Source organism: Choloepus didactylus, chromosome 10 (genome assembly GCF_015220235.1).
Source record: "Choloepus didactylus isolate mChoDid1 chromosome 10, mChoDid1.pri, whole genome shotgun sequence".
Classification (NCBI taxonomy): domain Eukaryota; kingdom Metazoa; phylum Chordata; class Mammalia; order Pilosa; family Megalonychidae; genus Choloepus; species Choloepus didactylus.
In genome coordinates this window covers 43850568-43868482 of record NC_051316.1, presented here as the reverse complement: position 1 = coordinate 43868482, position 17915 = coordinate 43850568, and the positions used below count along the sequence as shown (strand labels likewise).

The 17915-nt window shown below is 35.9% G+C and overlaps 1 protein-coding gene across 1 annotated transcript in view; it reads left to right on the top strand.

Annotated features, from left to right (window-relative positions):
- Nucleotides 1–17213, top strand: part of GDA (guanine deaminase) — an 86030-nt gene extending 68817 nt beyond the window's left edge. The window contains exons 11-14 of the mRNA XM_037797613.1: nt 7581–7727; nt 10586–10716; nt 11812–11839; nt 13261–17213. Of these exons, the coding sequence (XP_037653541.1) occupies nt 7581–7727; nt 10586–10716; nt 11812–11839; nt 13261–13331 (377 nt within the window). The 3' untranslated portion in view covers nt 13332–17213. The remainder of the gene's footprint in view (nt 1–7580; nt 7728–10585; nt 10717–11811; nt 11840–13260) is intronic.
- Nucleotides 17214–17915: the final 702 nt, after the last annotated feature.

Below are 17915 nucleotides of genomic sequence, written 5' to 3'. Positions count from 1 at the left end.
AAATATAGCTCCAGCTTTGAATTCAATATCTGTCACTTATTAGCTGTAAGACCTTGAACAAGTTACTTCAATTTTTTAAGGCTTCATTTCTGAATTTGTACAACAACAACATCAACAAAAATAACATATATCTTATGAGTTTAGTTTGAGAAATAAATGGAAAAAATGCATGTAAAGTGGTTAGCACAGTGTCTGGCATACAGCACTAGTAAGTAAAGATTGGTTTAAAAAGGAAAGAGCCAGGTTGGTGTGTTGAGCAAATGTTTGATTAAATATGATGCATTAGCTTGTGAACTTGAAGCATGCATTTCTATGCAGTCTCTGTCCCGAGAAACTACTCCATGCTCCACTGTTTCCTAAACAAGAACTTTATGTATCAACTTGCCCTTCAGCTGTAGATTTTAGAATATTATTTAACCTCATTCTGTAGGCTTAAAGCAGGACCAACAGTCATTCATTTACCCTTTCTGAAACAACTCTGGTGATTTTAAAAATGAAAGAAAGAAACTATAAAAAAAAATCAGAATAAAAAACAAAGAAGATTCCTATATACTGCTGGACAGCAGGGAACCACTTTGGAACACTTTTTGGCAGTTTCTTATAAAGTTAAATATCATCTACATATGACCTGGCAATTCTGTTCTTAGGTATTTTCCCAAGAGAAATGCAAACATTTGTTTACAAAGGCTAGTACGAGAATGTTTATACTAGCTTTATTCATAATAGACAAAATCTGGAAACATCCCAAGTGTCTGTCAGTAGGAGAATGGGTAAGTCAATTGTGGTATATTCATATAATAGACTACTACTCAGCAATTAAAACAAACAAACAAAAGAACAAACCATTGATATACATAAAAACATAGATAAATCTCAAAAACATTTTGTCAAGTGAAAGAAGTCAGGCACAAAATAGTGCATGCGATATGATTCCATATATATGAAATCCAAGGACAGACAGAACTAACCCATGTCGATAGACATCAGAAAGTAGTTGCCAAGGAGTGGGAGGAAAGTGGGGAGGGGAATTGACTGGAAAGAGCCACATGAGGGATTGTGCCAGAGTGATGGAAATGTTTAATATCTTGTTTGTTGTAAGGTAGTTAAATAGGTATATACAATTTGTCCACATTTTAAGAAAACACCTCAGATCTGTACATTTTATGATATCTTAATTATACATCATTAAAAGACAAACAAACCAGTCATGTAGGAGGCCATGATGAGTAGAATTATTGCAGAAAATTAAGTTAGTGATTTGGAGAACCAAGTTGACTAAAGATCAGATGGTATGTTTGGGGATGATCCACATGGACGGCAAAAACTGTAACATTAACGTGGGATTTTCCTGATGTAAAACCCAGAGCAAATGGAACAGAATCAACAGTCGGAGCTTTAAAGGATAACTCTTTCCTAAGCTTAAGAAAGAATTGTCTGTCATATTGAAAGGGTTTATCCTGTTCTAGACTAAATCATAACTGAACATATCCTGGCAAAATATTTGAATTATAAGGATTAAGAAAAAACTTTCTAACACAATAAAGGCAAGGAAAAAAAATCAATTATTAGCAAAACAATGAAAAACAGTTTGATATCAGTTTTTTTGATGGTACACAAAATGTCAAAAGGTAAGAGTTTCTATACAAAACAGTTGTGACTCAAGAATATTATATCTGACAAAATTCTCCTTCATGTGTGAAGGCAACAAAATTTGCAGATATACAAAGACTTGGAAAACTTTTTCCTCATAAACACTTTCAAAAAATTACTTGAAAATTTACATCATCTCATGAGATATGAGGCAAAATGAAGTATACAGAATTAATGGTACAATAGGATTGTCAGTGAAAGTTGAAATCAAGTAAAATAGAATATCTTCAATATTTTATCAAAAAATTTAAAAATAATATATGCTCTGTAAGAAAAAAGTTTTCAAGTACTAAAAGAACTGTAAAGGAGTTTTAAAAAATGAAGGGAAAAGGCAAAACTATATCTCAAGAGAGAATATTTGCAATGTTAAATGTAATAGGTATCTTTAAAACAACAGTCAGAATGTCAACATAAATTAGGAAAGTGTTTTCCTGGGGCTGGGAAGAGTGTTTTCCTGGGACCTATAGACCCAGTGTTCATTTGTGAAACTGAGCATCAGGTCCTTGAGTTTTGCTTTTATATTTTCTTTTCTTCTTTTCTTTTTTCATTTTTTTTTAACTTTATAAAAAAATTAAAAAACAAACAATAAAAGAAACATTTCAAACAAAACCAAAACAAAGGAATAAGAAAAAAACAAGTGGTTTTATATTTTCTTTATATCATTTTGAATGTCTTCAATATTTTATCAAAAAATTTAAAAATACTATATGCTCTGCAAGAAAAAAGTTTTCAAGTACTAAAAGAATTCTTCTATCTTCTAATTTTGTTAACAAAAACCAAGAAGTTGTGATTTATGTGTAAGGTTGAGAGGATGAAGGTGTATTTGGCAAGTGGGGGCAAAATTTTGTGTATGAAACTCCTTAACCCTGAAAAGAGGGAATCAAACATCACATTTCACTTCTGACTTTATATACATATTAAAAATAACTACTTTCAGAATTCAAAAAATAGGATACCACCTATTTAAAACATTAAGAAATATAAAAGCAAAACGTAGCAGAAGACTGAAAAAGCAAATCCGGAAGAAAAATAAAAAGTCTAAAACAAGTTTACATAAACAAGACTTGAAAATACAATTAAACAAAAAACATGGGGCCAATTGTCCCCCGCCCTTTCAGCCACAATTTCCTATGCTTCTGACTTAATTGTTCATTACTCCCAAAGAAACAGTTCTTTGATCTTATTGGTCTCCAATCCAGTGATCCCATGCTTCCTCACAGTTCATTATTCCCTTCGTAATTTACCTCTTTTAGATGGTGCCAGAGTTCATCACTATAATCATTCCCTTGGAAACATCTTCTTTTCTCAAACCCCTCTCTTTTTTGTATTTACTTTGCAGAAGCCCAATCCTTCATTAATTCAACAATTCCCCTTTTCTGTATCCGGAGCTGAGCATCTTACAGTTGCTGGAGAAGATCATCCAGTGGGATTTTGTTTTAAATTTATGTTTTCAAACCCCAAATGGCTTTCAATATGGCTCGCATAGACAATTATGTTTATATTCCAGGATATATACAACTTTTTTCACCTTTTTTTCTTAAGCTTTCTACCCTACTTCAGACTTTCCTCACTACCAGCTGATGACCTCATCTCATGTCATTGAGAAAACAGAAACAATTAGAAACATTGGCTCATCTTCTGACCAACAAATTCATACACTTTCCTGCATCTGTTTGCATTTTCTCTTCTTTTTCCTGCTACAGCTTAAAAAACAAACAAAAAAAAAACAAACAAAAAAAAAAGAAAGAAAAGAAGAAAAAAAAGTCCTTCCTCCAATCAAAGGCAGAATACCAAAATACCCTGATGTGTGCTCTGAATTCTCTCCTTCTCACAATATCCCTGCAAATTCCCTTGGCCACTGACTCCTGAATCATCAGTGTCTTCTCCCTCCTTGGGTCATTCCCACCAGCACACAATTCTCTAGTGTCTCCTGATTCTTTAAGCAAAGAATCGAAATATAACCTCTGTCTTAACTAAACATCTCCCTCTGGCTCCTGCCTCAACTCTCTGCTCCTCTTCACAGCAAAACTTTTAAGAGGGTGAGGACCACAATGTCACCACTTTCTTGCCCCACTCTCCATAGTAACTGCCCTTGTCCTTTCTCCCCTGGGCTGTCACCACAGTGACTTCTGTGCTAAGGTCTTCAAAGGACCTATTGTGTCTTTATCTCAGTGGGCTTCTCAGCAGCATTTGCATGCCTGACTACTCTCTCTGCTGTCGAAACAGTCTTATCTTGGATTCAATGAAACAGCAGTGTTACTAGTTTTCCTTCTTTTTGTCTTCCAGTGCCCCTCTCTCCTCTCCCTGACTTTCTTCAAGGCTCTTAGGCCTTCTTCTCTTTTTCCTTCACACTTATTTCTTGGGAAATATCTGCATCTATGTCTTTAATTACTACATATACTTAGATGACTTACAGATTTTTTATTATCTAGCCCAGATTTCTCATTTGAATTCCAAACCTGCATTTTCATCTGCCTACTTTCCATCTTCCTATAGAACTCTCAAACTTCATTATATCCAAAACCACATTTCAGTGTGGTCCTGTCACATGGTTCTCCTCAGGGAATCCAGTTTCTCAGTCAGAACCTTGGACATCAACCTTGGGGCTTCCATCTTCTACCCCCAATGTCCAATCCAGCACATTGCCCAACCTCATGACTCCAGTATTTCCTGAATCTTTCCTCTGTCTCTCACATTGGCCACCACAACCTGATGCAAGCACATCATTTCTTGCCTGAACTACAGCACTAGCTTCCTTACCTCATGTTCACCTTGGGTCCCTCCCTTCCAATCCATTCTTCTCTTTTCGAAAGAATCACAATGAAAATCTGGTCATTTCACCCCCTCCTGCTTACAACCTGTCAGTGGAATTTTGAATGTGCAAGCTCCTTACAGGGCCCACAAAGCTCTGCCTTGCTTGATACCACCTCCTGCTTCATCTCACACTTCTCTGTTCTCTCTACACTGTCTACCTTTTATGGCCCCCTGTGAACCATACTGACCCCTTGTACACTCTGTTCCCCTACCCGGAATGCCCCTTATGCCTCTCTTCACATGGCTGAGTTCTTCTCTCTCATATTTTAGTTCAAGTGTCATCACCTTAAAGAAATCTTCCCTGACCATCCTATCTAAGTGGACTTTCCATCAACACTTTCTCCATTGCTTAACTGAATGCAATAATTCATAGCTAATATTTTTTGTTAAATGTCTTTTTTTTTCTGTCTCCTCAACTAGTTAGCTCATTCAGGGTACCCATAAATTTTATTTATGAGGATTTACCTAGCATCGAGCACGTATCAGGTGCTCCTTAAATGACTGTTGAATAAATGAATGCATGCATAAGAAATGAATATACACACATAAATTCACGTCCTTTGGTCTTTCCATTTTCTTCTCCCTCAAGTTTTCATTCTTGTTTGGGTTCTTTGCAGTCTTGTAAATAAATAATGTCCTTTTATTGACTTTGGCAAGCAAGGGACAGTGGCATTCTTTATCGTGATGGGAGTAAGCGGAAGGGGTATTAGGGTTAGGGAAGAGATTTTCTCAGAAAAAAGGAGACATCATCGCCTTGCACCCATTTTCCTCTCTCTGCTCACCATTTCTGCCCTCTGGTCCTCATTTCCCAGCACTTAAATTATTTAGTTGAGTTCTCTCACAACTGTAAAGGCAGGTGATGTTATTTCTATTTTATGAGGAAATTGGGCTTCACAGATACTAAGTAACTGACCAAATGTCAACACTGCAAAAAAGCTCCAGATGGCCAAGGTCTATAAAATGTGGAAGTTCATGACTTCTCTTTGCACCCCACCACACTTCAATTATATGATAAATAAACCGTTTTGCTTAGTCACCAGGGCCTCCGCCTACGTTAAATGTGCTGTGGATGGCAGAGGAAGCTCTTACTCACCCGGGAACAGGGCAAGCTACTAGAAAGTTACCATCACGGTGGAAATCCCCTGGAAGAAAAGCATAAGTGGCCTGTGTTTTATTCTTTGATCAGCACATTGTTGTTCCTTTGCTGACAGTTATTTTGCTGATACAACATTGGCAACCAGAAGAATATAAAATAATTAAATCAGCATTGTAATAAGGCATTTTAAAAAAATATTCTCAATAAATTGCCAAGTATTGTTTCCTGATCTACCATTATTCTTTCCTTAGGAATAGTTTCAATTAGATGGTTAGGAATTTATTACTTTTTGTGACATTTTATAAAACCCTTTTAATAACTGCAAGTGTTCATGTAATCCATAGTCATCTGTATTTCTATATGGAAATCTTCCATATCCACACCATCCTAATTGCATTGCTTTTGTTTTTTTATGTTCTTTTCCAATTCTTATCTACATATTAGGAAATATATATTCAGTCTTTACATGTTTAAAAACCATATAGGGATGTCATTTTTATTCTGCCTTTTCCACTTAACATTTATTAAGTTAACGTTATAGGGATATCATTTTTATTCTGCCTTTTCCGCTTAACATTTATTTGTTCTCACAATAAAAGAAGGAAATAGTAGACAAAATATATCAAGGTTCGTATGCATTTTTCCTTAATTTGATGTTATGTTAAACTTATGGTTTAATGGATGGTTACTGAATATTAACACAGACATATCTTAAATAGAAGTAATAAAACTTTTAAAGGAACTGGATAATCCTCTGATAATAGTGTTTTGGTTTAAAAAAGTATGTTCTAAAAGTTCCATAAAGGTTTATTGAAGGACATATAAGACAATTGAACATAAAATTGAACTGCAATCTAGAATTATTATTTAATAGGCTATTACGTTTTGTCTTTGAAACATATATAGCCACTAACAATTATATACATCTACCTAGAAATGACAGAAAGATACCTTGAAAGAAAAGGTGTATTTTATTAGCGATAGATATACTTTTCCTCTAATAAAACATGCTGACTTACTTGACATTTATTCATAGAAATTCATTTAATATTTCGACATTTGTTCTTGTCAAAGGTAATATTTCAATTTAATTATGATTAGAGACGTTATTTAAATCACTAAAATTCTCATTTCTCATCTAGTGGTGTCAACCAACATATAAAGCTCTCCATATGCTTATTTATTACACTAATTTTCCAGAATATGTAAGTTCATTCTAAAAGCTATTTTCTGGAAATCTATCATAAAAGGTAGATTTTTAAATTTTCTGTTAAGTTCTCATCTCAATTAAAAGAGTTAGGGTAAGTTTTTTTTTTATTTTGATTTTTTTTAATACAGTTTTATTGAGATACATTCACATACCCTTCAATCAACCACAGTTTACAATCTACCATTCACAGCACCATCACATAGTTGTGCACTCATCAGCAGAATCAACCCTCGAAAACTTTCCTTACTCCAAAAAAAAAAAAAGTAAAAGTAAAAAGGAACACCCAAAACATTCCATCCCTCCATCCCACCCTATTTTTCATTTAGTTTTTTTCCCCATTTTTCTACTCATCTGTCCATACACATGCACCACAAGGTTTTCACAATCGCACAGTCACACCATTTGAGTCACACAGTTATGCAACAGGTAAGTTTTTATAGTATAAAATTATAAGCTTATTTTATGTTATTTAAATTATCTTTATGACTATCCAGTCATATTTGAACAGTCCCTGAATGTTCTGCCAGGGAATATTCAGATATAAAAATTTCTTCTCAACTTCATTAACCATTCATTTGGGTATACACATGATACTTGTTGCAGGTTTTTAATTCTTTTAAATGTTGGCCTGTGACTATTCTATCTTTATTGATAAGATCTTTTCTTTAAATATATTAGAGATTAGATATGTCACTAAAAGACAAACAAGCAAGCATACAAAAAAATCAAAAGCACAAAACAGCCTTATATACTTAATATTCCTTTTATCCTCATAAGGTTATGCTACTGGCTTTATTTTATCTACTGCAGATGTTGCTGGTGGTTATTCATCTTCAATGCTTGATGCGATCAGGACAGCAGTGATGGCTTCCAATATCCTTTTAATTAATAAGGTAAATGAGAAAAGCCTCACTCTCAAAGAAGTCTTCAGACTAGCTACTCTTGGAGGAAGCCAAGGTAATGACTATTTTATTTCTCTCTCATACACTGTATAACCGTGCCAACCTGTGTCCATTAATTGTTTTAATTTATACTGGTCACAGGCATATGAGTTCTTTAAAATAGCTAGTTTTCACATTAAGTCAAGTAACGTGCCCTGTTGGGTCAAATAACATGCCCTCCATTACCCTCAGTGAAAATAATATCTAAAATAATAGCCATGATTTACTGAGCACTTACTTACCATGTGGGATGCACTATGCAATGCACTTTGTGTAGGTTGTTACTTAATCCTCACGACCACTGTTATTAATGCCATTTTATAAACAAGGAACCTGAGGCTTACACAGCTGTCAAGCTATAGCATGCCACAATTTGAATCCAGAAAATCTGATGCCAGAGTGCAGGTTCTTACCTGCGGCCTTCTACTGTGATATCTTCCCATATAAATCCCTCGGCCTAGACCATGCCTTTCATTTATTTATTTAAGTGCAATAATTACCCAAACCTCTTTAAGAAGAGAAAGTTACAAAGATATAGCTGGTTGATATGCAAATATTGTTCATCAGCTTTTCCCAGTTCTCACATGTAACCATATTTTTGTAGGAAAAGAAGAGCAACTGTTGATTGTATTGCTTTAAGTCACTTTAGAATTACAGTGTAATCTGGAAGGGTGATAGTGAAAATAGCATGAAGCCATAGGTAGGTAGAGAGCAATAAAATTATAGATATAGATGTAGATACAGGATACTTACCCTGGGTCTTAAAGATGAAGGGCAACTGAGGCACAGAGTTTTGGGAAGAGACTCTTTTTGAGTGCCCTAGGCTACAATGAATGCTATAAAGGACATTACAAGAAAAACCAGTAGGGATTATGCCCTTTGCATTTCCCTAAATCTGTGGTTTCATTTTCTAAAGTTTCAAGTTTCAAACCACCCATTTTTTAAACCAGTGTGACACCTACTATCACTGCCCCGTGTTTGCACATCTTATTTTCATGTGCAAACAAGTTGTATTATACAGAGTGCTTTTTTATTCTAGGTCAATTGCTTCATCCGGACCCTGTTTCTGAGAAAGCGGGCATGGGGTGCCCACCAAATCATTTCTGCCTGGCTGTGTGGCTTTTCAGTCTCTTTCTGGACACTGGGCTTACTGTTAGCGAATTTCTTCTTCTTAGCTGTGTCTCTACTACAGTTTAAGTGAAATGAATAATGGGTCCGTTTAAAATGTGGCATCTTCCCAATTCTGCCACAATTACTCTTAAGAGATATAGATGCATGTAACTCACCTTCCCTGGGCCAACATTTGCTCCAAAAGGCAGCAAAACTGCACTTCCTGAAACGCATTTGAGTTGCTTACCGACCAGTTGTACGTATCTGTAACAATTTGAATTTAGATCAGTTAAGAAAGTCACTGAAACCAATTGTGTCATTTTTGGTTTGTTCACACCTTAACTGCTCATGTTCTATTGAATAGCCTGTTAGTTCATATCATGAAAATTGCCTGCTCCCTGGGGTAAGTTCCTAATTATCTAGCTTATTTAACACACAACAATTTCATGTTGAAAGCAATCATTTAAAACTCATAGTTGTCATACTTCTTTGTCAAGGGCAAAAAGAAATAGAGTGTAATCCGTGAACGAGGAGAGAATTTCCAGTGATTTTCTACTACTATTTACTAATCTGCCCATGTGATTAGTAGAAGTCACCTAACTGCTTGAAAAATTTCTAGTTATTCTTATGTCCTTGTCTTGCTATGAGAGTTCTTTAGCTAAAAAATCTTGCTTTTCTTTTTCTGGGAATAAAAGACTTGCCTTTTAAATACTCTTTTAGAAACAAGTAGGATTTCTAAGGCAGTGCTCAGAGAATTTCCAAAAGATTTCTGGATAACCATGCATATTTCTAATAGGGATATGCAATTCAAAATTTTCACATTGGACTATGTTCTAAAGGTGACAGAATACAACCAACACATGTAAAAATTGAAATAAATAATACTGTATTCCAGCTGACCTTCCTTTTATGTATGCTTCCAATAGTTATATAAGGGTAAACCTTACTCAGATTACAGGTCCATACTGACTGGCAAAGCTAAGTACCCCATCTTCTGAAGCTAAATCATAAAAACGAGAGATAAACTTACCCAGCACACAGTATTCATGGAGTATGAATTCTGGCTATGAGACGGACAGAATAAATAGATGTTATTGACCTATCCCCTATTTAAGAAAACCTGTCTTCTCTGGCAACCAGAAAACCTTCACTGTTACAAAGAAATGATACTGCTTTCAAAAACATCGAGACTCTTAAGTTATGAGATCCATTTACTATGAGAAGTACATTTTTTGCCTATTCAAAAGATTTAAATTAAGGAATTTATGGTGGATATGCCTGCATCAGCAGATATGTAAAAGTATAATTATTTTTATTTATTCAAGGTTCATTTCACTTTCATGAAATAAATCTTATCTGGTATTTAACAGAACAGAAGGCGGGGGGAAGCAGGGAAAGGAGTTGGAGTTTTGAGGGGAGAATAGGAGGAACACGTTTCTTACAGGGATGAAGGGAAATCACAAATCTGCTGGGCTATGAAGCATCCAGTAGACCTGAGAGAGAGAGAGCCACCATCAGAATTATGATCCTGGTGATACAGGGAACTGTTTTTATTCTCAGATTCTGCTTTTCCTGTCTTTACTATGCTTCCCCTAAGTAAAAGTCTTGTGACCTACTGGAATGAGAGAACTTTCCTGCTTCACTACTAAGAAACTAATTTTTTTTCCTAGTGCTATTTTGGTGGACCCTGTCCTTGCAAACTGCGACTTTTGCATGTCTGATGGATCCAGAGACTGACTTTCTATTACTTTGTTCACTCTGTAGCCCTGGGCCTGGATAAAGAGATTGGAAACTTTGAAGTGGGCAAAGAATTTGATGCACTTCTGATCAACCCCAAAGCATCAGACTCTCCCATTGACTTATTTTGTGGGGATTTTGTTGGTGAGAATTCTGAGGTAAGTGAAAATAAGTTAATCAAAAGGGATTTATTCCATGAAGTAGTCACCTGAGCTTCTCTGTAGAAAAAAATATATAAACAAACATTTTAATTAAAAACAGGAGAATCTCAGGAAAGAAGCCTGATCCCTTTGAATTATCATTACTCATGACAGAATCATTAAGAATAATAGTATTGACAAAATATTTGTACTTCGGATGCATTTTTCCTATAAGCAGCCATAATATAGTTAGCACTTATTGAACACGTGCTGTATGCTAGTTGGGTATGGGGTTAAGCATTTTCATACATCATCTTATTGAATCATCAGAACAACTCTATGAGGTATAGTTACTATTAGTATTGCCATTTTGCTTACACATGGATAGTAAGGCTTAAGGGAGGTTAGTGATTTACCTAAGGGCTCCTGGCTAGTAATTAAGTGGTTGGGTTCGAACACAAACCTAAGACTGACTACCAGAGGCTAGGCTCTTAACCACTATGCTACATTGATTTTCTTAATTTTATGAGAAAATGGGTTTTATTACTTTGTTTCTCTTATTACAAAATGTTTTATTTTGTATACAATAAAGTAGTTCTTCTTAATTTAATAACAATTCTTTGTAAGATATTAGGTTTTCTAAAAAAATCAACTGCCATTTATAAATTGATTCTTTACGAGAATAAATGTGATAAATATAACATATTGAGGCTCTTAGAAGAAAGATGTTGGATTATTTGAAGTTAGTACCATTTGTTTGTTATTTAATAAATAACTCCTTTATTAGAGTGAATTTCTGGGAATAGGGCCCAGTATCATTCATCCAACAATTTTTCATACATCATATACCTCTTGAAATGTTTGAATTATTTTATTAATTTTTAAAATTCATTTAACACTTTTCCTCTGAAGATTGCAAGATTATATACCAAGAACTTTCAGGCAATAATAATAATAGTAAAAAAATTGTTTACGCAAAAGATCATTTGCTTTTAATTAACAGAAGTTGATTTTGCTATCAAAAGTCAATTATATATTTCTGTGCTTTGCTAACCCTTATTAGCTATGAATTTGCTTTTCTAAGTGTGCAAAATATTTTATTTTCCATTTTAGGCTGTTATCCAGAAGTTCCTCTATCTAGGTAAGTAGATATATTTCTCTCTGTGTTCCGGTTTGCTAATGCTGCTGTTAAGTAAAATACCAGAAATGGATTGGCTTTTATAAAGGGGGTTTATTTGGTTACAAAGTTATAGTCTGAAGGCCATAGAGTATCCAAGGTAAGGCATCAGCAATCGGGTACCTTCACTGAACGATGGCCGTTGGCATCCAGAAAACCTCTGTTAGCTGGGAAGGCATGTGGCTGGTGTCTGCTTGCTCCCAGGTGGCGTTTCAAAATGTTGCTCTTGGGGTATTTTGTCCTCTCAGCAGCAGCTGCTCTTCAAAATGTCACTCTCAGTTGCTCGGAGTTCCTTGTGTTTATCAACTCATTCACATGGCTCCAGTGATTTAATTCAGACCCACCCTGAATGGGTGGGGTAACATCTCCATGGAAATTATCCAATCAAAGTCTTGCCCACAGTTGATTGAGTCACATCTCCATGGAAACACTCAATCAATAGGTTCCAGCCTAATCAACACTAATACTTTTGCCTCCACAAGATTGCATCAAAGATAATGGTGTTTTGGGGGCCATAATACATCTAAACTGGCACACACTATGTAACATATAATCTTTTTTTGTCTCTTTCTTGGGTATATTCTCTGTATTTATTGTGCTGTATGTTAAGCCTATGTGTGATAATTTGCTTTGAGCCATTGCTATATATATATATTTCATTTTAACACTATTAAGCCCTTTAAGGGACAATATTTAAAGGACACTATTTTAAATGTGCACTATACTCCATACCTGCAGTCATACATAACTGAAGAATGAAAGGCCAAAGGGGAAAATGTCATTGTGTCCATTTCTCTTATACTCATTCTACACCCCACAGTCTTTCACACTGTGTTCTATTTGTGGTAAGTGCAGTGTAATCTGTCCACATATGCATTCAATTCTATGTGCTTCATTTCTACTCACCAAGAGAGAGAAGCCATGAACAGTGCAGAAGATTCTACTAGGCCTCCCATTCTGTTCCGTAGGCTCAGCAACCCCCCTTTCCCTGATGGAATTAGCTGGGGGTTATTTCATGAGGCGCTAAGTTCCTTCAGGCCATTCATCTCACCATGCTGAATATGATTCTGGAATTTAACAGTCAAGTTTCCTTTCACCACAGCGGCTGGAAATGCAAACCAGCTACCTCAGCTGGGGATGAACTGAAAGGACAATCTATTGGTCATTTCAGCTTTATGTGATTTCCACGTTAGGAGCAGAATTCACATCCTAATCCTCAAATTAGAATCTTCCACTGGTCCTGTCTCCCTGTCAGACTACAAACTGAGAGAATAGACAAGCATATTTTGGATTTCGTCTTTGTTTGTTTTATCCCTCCCAATAGCAATTAAAATAATTATCAACATAAAAACATTATATACATGATGCCTTGATTTTTCTTTTAGGAGATGATCGAAATATTGCGGAGGTTTACGTGGCCGGGAAGCAGGTGGTCCCATTTTCAAGCTCAGTGTAAGACCCTCAGGCTTCTGCGAAGCTCTTCTCGGATGACATGCTTCTGCGTCGCCCTTCTTTCTGCTGAGGCGAGTTAGAAAGTCAAAAAAATAGTACCTTACTGTTGGGATGACTGTCTTTTTCTCTGTCTAGTTCAAGTATTCACTTGAGAAATCATTCGAAGGAAGTTGCACTGCTCTCAACCCCCTGGTTAGGAGAGTTCGTAATTTTGTGAAATGAAAATGTCTCCCTTTTGAGCTGTTCAAATTTACTATAAGCTCAAACATATGGGAATGTTTTTGTTGTTGGTGTTATTATTATGAGATTTAAGTACAATCTCTTTCTTTATTTGAAATGTGGAGAGAAAAGATATTCATGGAAGATTAAATCTTTTGAGCTAATAAATGAAAATTAGAAAACTGTAAATGAAAGTGAACCAGTGAGAATATTTTTGTGAGTGAGAAAATACTATGAACAAATATTGGAAAATCACTTCGAATTGTGTTTAAAAATTGCATACTGAACATACTGATTTTAAAAAAAGGAACTTATTGAATTGTAAAATGTGTTTCTAGATTGACCTGTGTTCTGGAAATTTTTCTCTTACTGGGATTTAAATTTCAGAGATGTTTTATTGTTGTGCTTTGCCTTCATTGGGGATGAAATGTCAGAAATTTAATGCCACATGCTTTCTTAATGTAGCTCTGTGCTCAAGAGTATTTGATAGAAATGGGTATTAAAGATATAAAGTCTCTTAGGAATATAATTCATATAACTACATAGCATAAATAGTTGTATTTTTGTGTATTTTTAAATCACCATAATTCATAACCGTACAATGTTATTATTGCTTTGGTTTTGTTAAAGGAGAAACAAATTCTATACCCCACTGTTGTGTAGACTGGAGTCCTCATAAATTGGGGCAAGTAGTGGAGCTGTCAGTACCAACACAGAGGATTCTATTACAATGGCCAGTTCTACCCAAGCACTGTACCTTAGTTGCTGGAAATCTCAAACTCAGATATCAATCTGCTAGAATTTTAAGGGGCAGGAAAAATCCTGTTAAAAAATATTATTAAAAATCTTTAAGCTCTGCATATTGCAAGTGCTCCATTTTCCAATTTCTTCCAGTTGTCTAATTCTCTGTAATGATTAGGACATTAGAATTTAGGTTAAAAGAAATAGATGTCCCATTTCATGTTTATATTAATCTGTACTATACATCTAAGAACATTAAACAAAGCAAAGAACATTTTTTTACTTCCTAACTAATATAGTGTGCCTTCTGATGTAACAGAATTAACACTAAATTATAACCTTGTAATAAATCCTTAAGAAGTATTGATTTGAATATGTAATTTAAATCCTATATGTTTTTCTCATTTACTTACAAATACTATAAACCAACAAGGAAAAGGAACTGTGTTTCTTAATCTAACATGGCACTCATACCTAGAATAGAGGTATGGCTCAGTATTAACTTGGTCTAGAAATTTATGTAATATTACTAACTCTATATTAACAGATTTAAGGACACAATCCCTTCCCCTATATTATAAATTTTGTACTCACATAGTCATATTAATTCGGGAGTAATTTGCCCAGTTTTTTTTTTCCCACTAGAAACACTTTTAGATTTGATTGCATATACACTATACTGAAGGATAGAACAAAGTTTTGTTTTCTTTTGTTTTGATATAACAGAGTTAGTGTTGTGGGATATTAAGTAACTCAAAAAATCCAACTTCCAGTCTCAGTCTTTGTATTTCCAGTATTTCTAATTCCTGAGCCATGTCAAAGATGCCCTGCCAAAATTCTCCTCGCTTCTCCATAGTGCCGAAAGTGATTTCTGCTCTTTCAGCCCCTGCCAAAGGATCTTGCTTATGTGGTGTCTAGCCCAAATGAGAAGGCTCAGGAATTTAGAAGAGATGTACAAGAGCCACTAATAGGCAGCTGTTTCAAGAGCCTAAACTTTTACCTTCCTTAAGGGTGGACATTTTGATGTCAAACATCAGTTTTCATTTAGATTTAGGATTCACATGCAGTAAATACATATAACTGTGGCATCAGAAGCAGGAAGAATGGCCATATTCAACCCATCTGCCAAACGTTAAATTTAGCCCTGATAGTATGTTGAGACCTGCATATCTTTCCTAGTAAAAACAGAATGTGTTGAAATGTTTATATGTACTTTGATCTCCCTGCATCCCTTATAACGTATGCGTTTCATTTCTCCAAGTGCAATGTGCCTCAATCTTGTATATGCTCTTTGCAGTACTACAGGCATTAGCCATATTTGTGGTCAGTTGTTCCGCACTTTGAAATGTTGCCTATGCCTAACGTAGGTTGTGGAGAAGCAGTATTGCAAGGCAATCCTATTTGCCACTTTATGCTTGAATATTTTGCTTTCTGACAGGAAAGAAAGGATTCAAACTTCTCATCAGCCCCGCTCTGTTTCATGGTATTTGTTAATGGAATGTATTTTAAAAGGTAAAAACTTACTCAATGGAGTTGACTGTCATAAATTTTAAAAATACTTTTGTAATTAGAACACAAAAGCAGACTAATCAGCTAAGGTGAATATCATTTTCAAATGAGACTGAAACGTGGGAAATAAAAGATTAGGGTGCAAGAGAGGTTGTCTTAGTAACTGTAAACGGAGGCTGAGGAGACTCTGCTCCCTTATTATACCCCAGCTCCTTCTCTAATTTAACTGTCAAAGGTTTTAGAGTCCAAGAGGGTATCTTGGAACAAACTCCAACCTAGGAGGAGGTCTTTCTAAGTTAATACTTAAGAGCATTGCACGTTGAACCCCAGTGAATCTCTTTTTTTATTTCCTTGAGAATTCTACATGTGAAAGGAAGGGAAGTAGTAGGAAGACTCTCCCTATTATGCTCAGCTGGTTTTGAATATCCCTGTTGGCAGCTGCAGCTGAGATCTTAGAAAAGAAATATATAATGGGTGTGAGAACCAGCAATATATTTTGAATCATCACTCCCTACCAGAGTTCTCCTATTTTTAATCTTTTCACCTCAGAACCAGACAGATGGAAAGCAAGCTGGAAGGCAAGTCATATCAATTCTACCTTGTGCTATACCCAGAAGATACCCAGAATTGGATGCTTCTGTATGAAGCCTATTGGAAATCTTTTCATTGTTGTCCAATTTTTTAAGTTGACAACAATGCTGGAAATGACATGTCGAAAAAGAGTGTCATGAGTTACGGAATATGGATTAACAAATGTTCCATGAACAATGGCTTGAAATCATTTTTAAACTGGGTGGATTGGTATGAATTTTGAAGTTAGTTTTTGGAGATGTTTGCAATTTCAGATCTACCCAATTGCTTCAGGTATGACTTTGGATCCTCACACTTGTTAATGTCTTTAAAGGAAAAACACAGAAGTGCACAAGTGTGTAGACACTATCAGAAAACCGCAGCACTGGTCACCATGCACATTTTCACGCCCAGCTTCGTCTCCCTTCCCTGACCACAGCCCTGAGTGTGAGAGCAAGAATCATGTGGTTAATTTGCAGATGGAGTCCAAGTTTAGTGCAATGCAAAAGTCAGACAGGCCAATGATGAAATTAAATATACATTCTAAGGTGGCTTTTATGGTCCACGAAGCTCGAGTACGTCGAGCAACAGATATTATTCTCAGCTCATCTGTTAGATGGCAGCAATGTATGTGTCTGTCCATTTCCCATTCGAAAGCCTGTCAGAAAGCATTCTTTAGAGAAAACCACTTTACCTTGTTAAACTCCTGATTGGAGCTCTTAAAAATATATGTGTATGTATTTGTGGGGAAATTTTTCTCAGTATCTGTATTGATTTGCGTATAGTTCTTGTGCTGAGTGAACTCCATGCTTCAGACAAAAATAAATGAGATTTTGTGTTTACATTATTTTTTGTTTTAAGTTCTATGTGTTCGATTTTGTCATAAGTTCCATCTGATACAAGATTTTTTCTTCTTTTAACATGAATTTTAAAAGACAACATAGAATAAGTAGCTGTGCAACAGCAAGTATCTTCCATTCTATGGTACATAGCTTTTAAAAACCAAACTATGGAGCTGAGCTCTGTCAAATCAGATTGCTATTGCTTTTACTTAAATAATTAATCCACTTGGATTTTCCTACCTGTAATGCCCTGGGATATTTTCTGTACCATTTTATTCTATTCCATCCCATTTTATTGTACTCCATGTTTTTATGCTGATTATTGTTAGGTTTAGGCCCTGAGCCCTCACCCCATCCCCACCCTTAGGAATTTTGTGATAGAGCCACAGCCCCCCACCCCGCCCTAGGAATCCTGTGGGTCTGCAATAAGCCACTGCCCCCACCCTTAAGAATCTTGACCTTTAAAATTTTAACCCCCCCCCCCCGCTCCCGCCCCCCCAGCTTTCAAGCCGGCCAATGGAAACTTGCCACGTGCCCCTTTTCCTAAAGTAGCCACTGAGAAACTGCCATACCTAGACTTGCCAGCGTCCCCTTCCCTGGAGGAAGAACTTCCCGCCAACCGTCCTTTATGAGCCCTGCTGTCCCTTGGCTCCGGGCTGTCGCCACTGTCTTAGGCTTCAGCGTGCCTGCGCACGGCCGGACAAGAA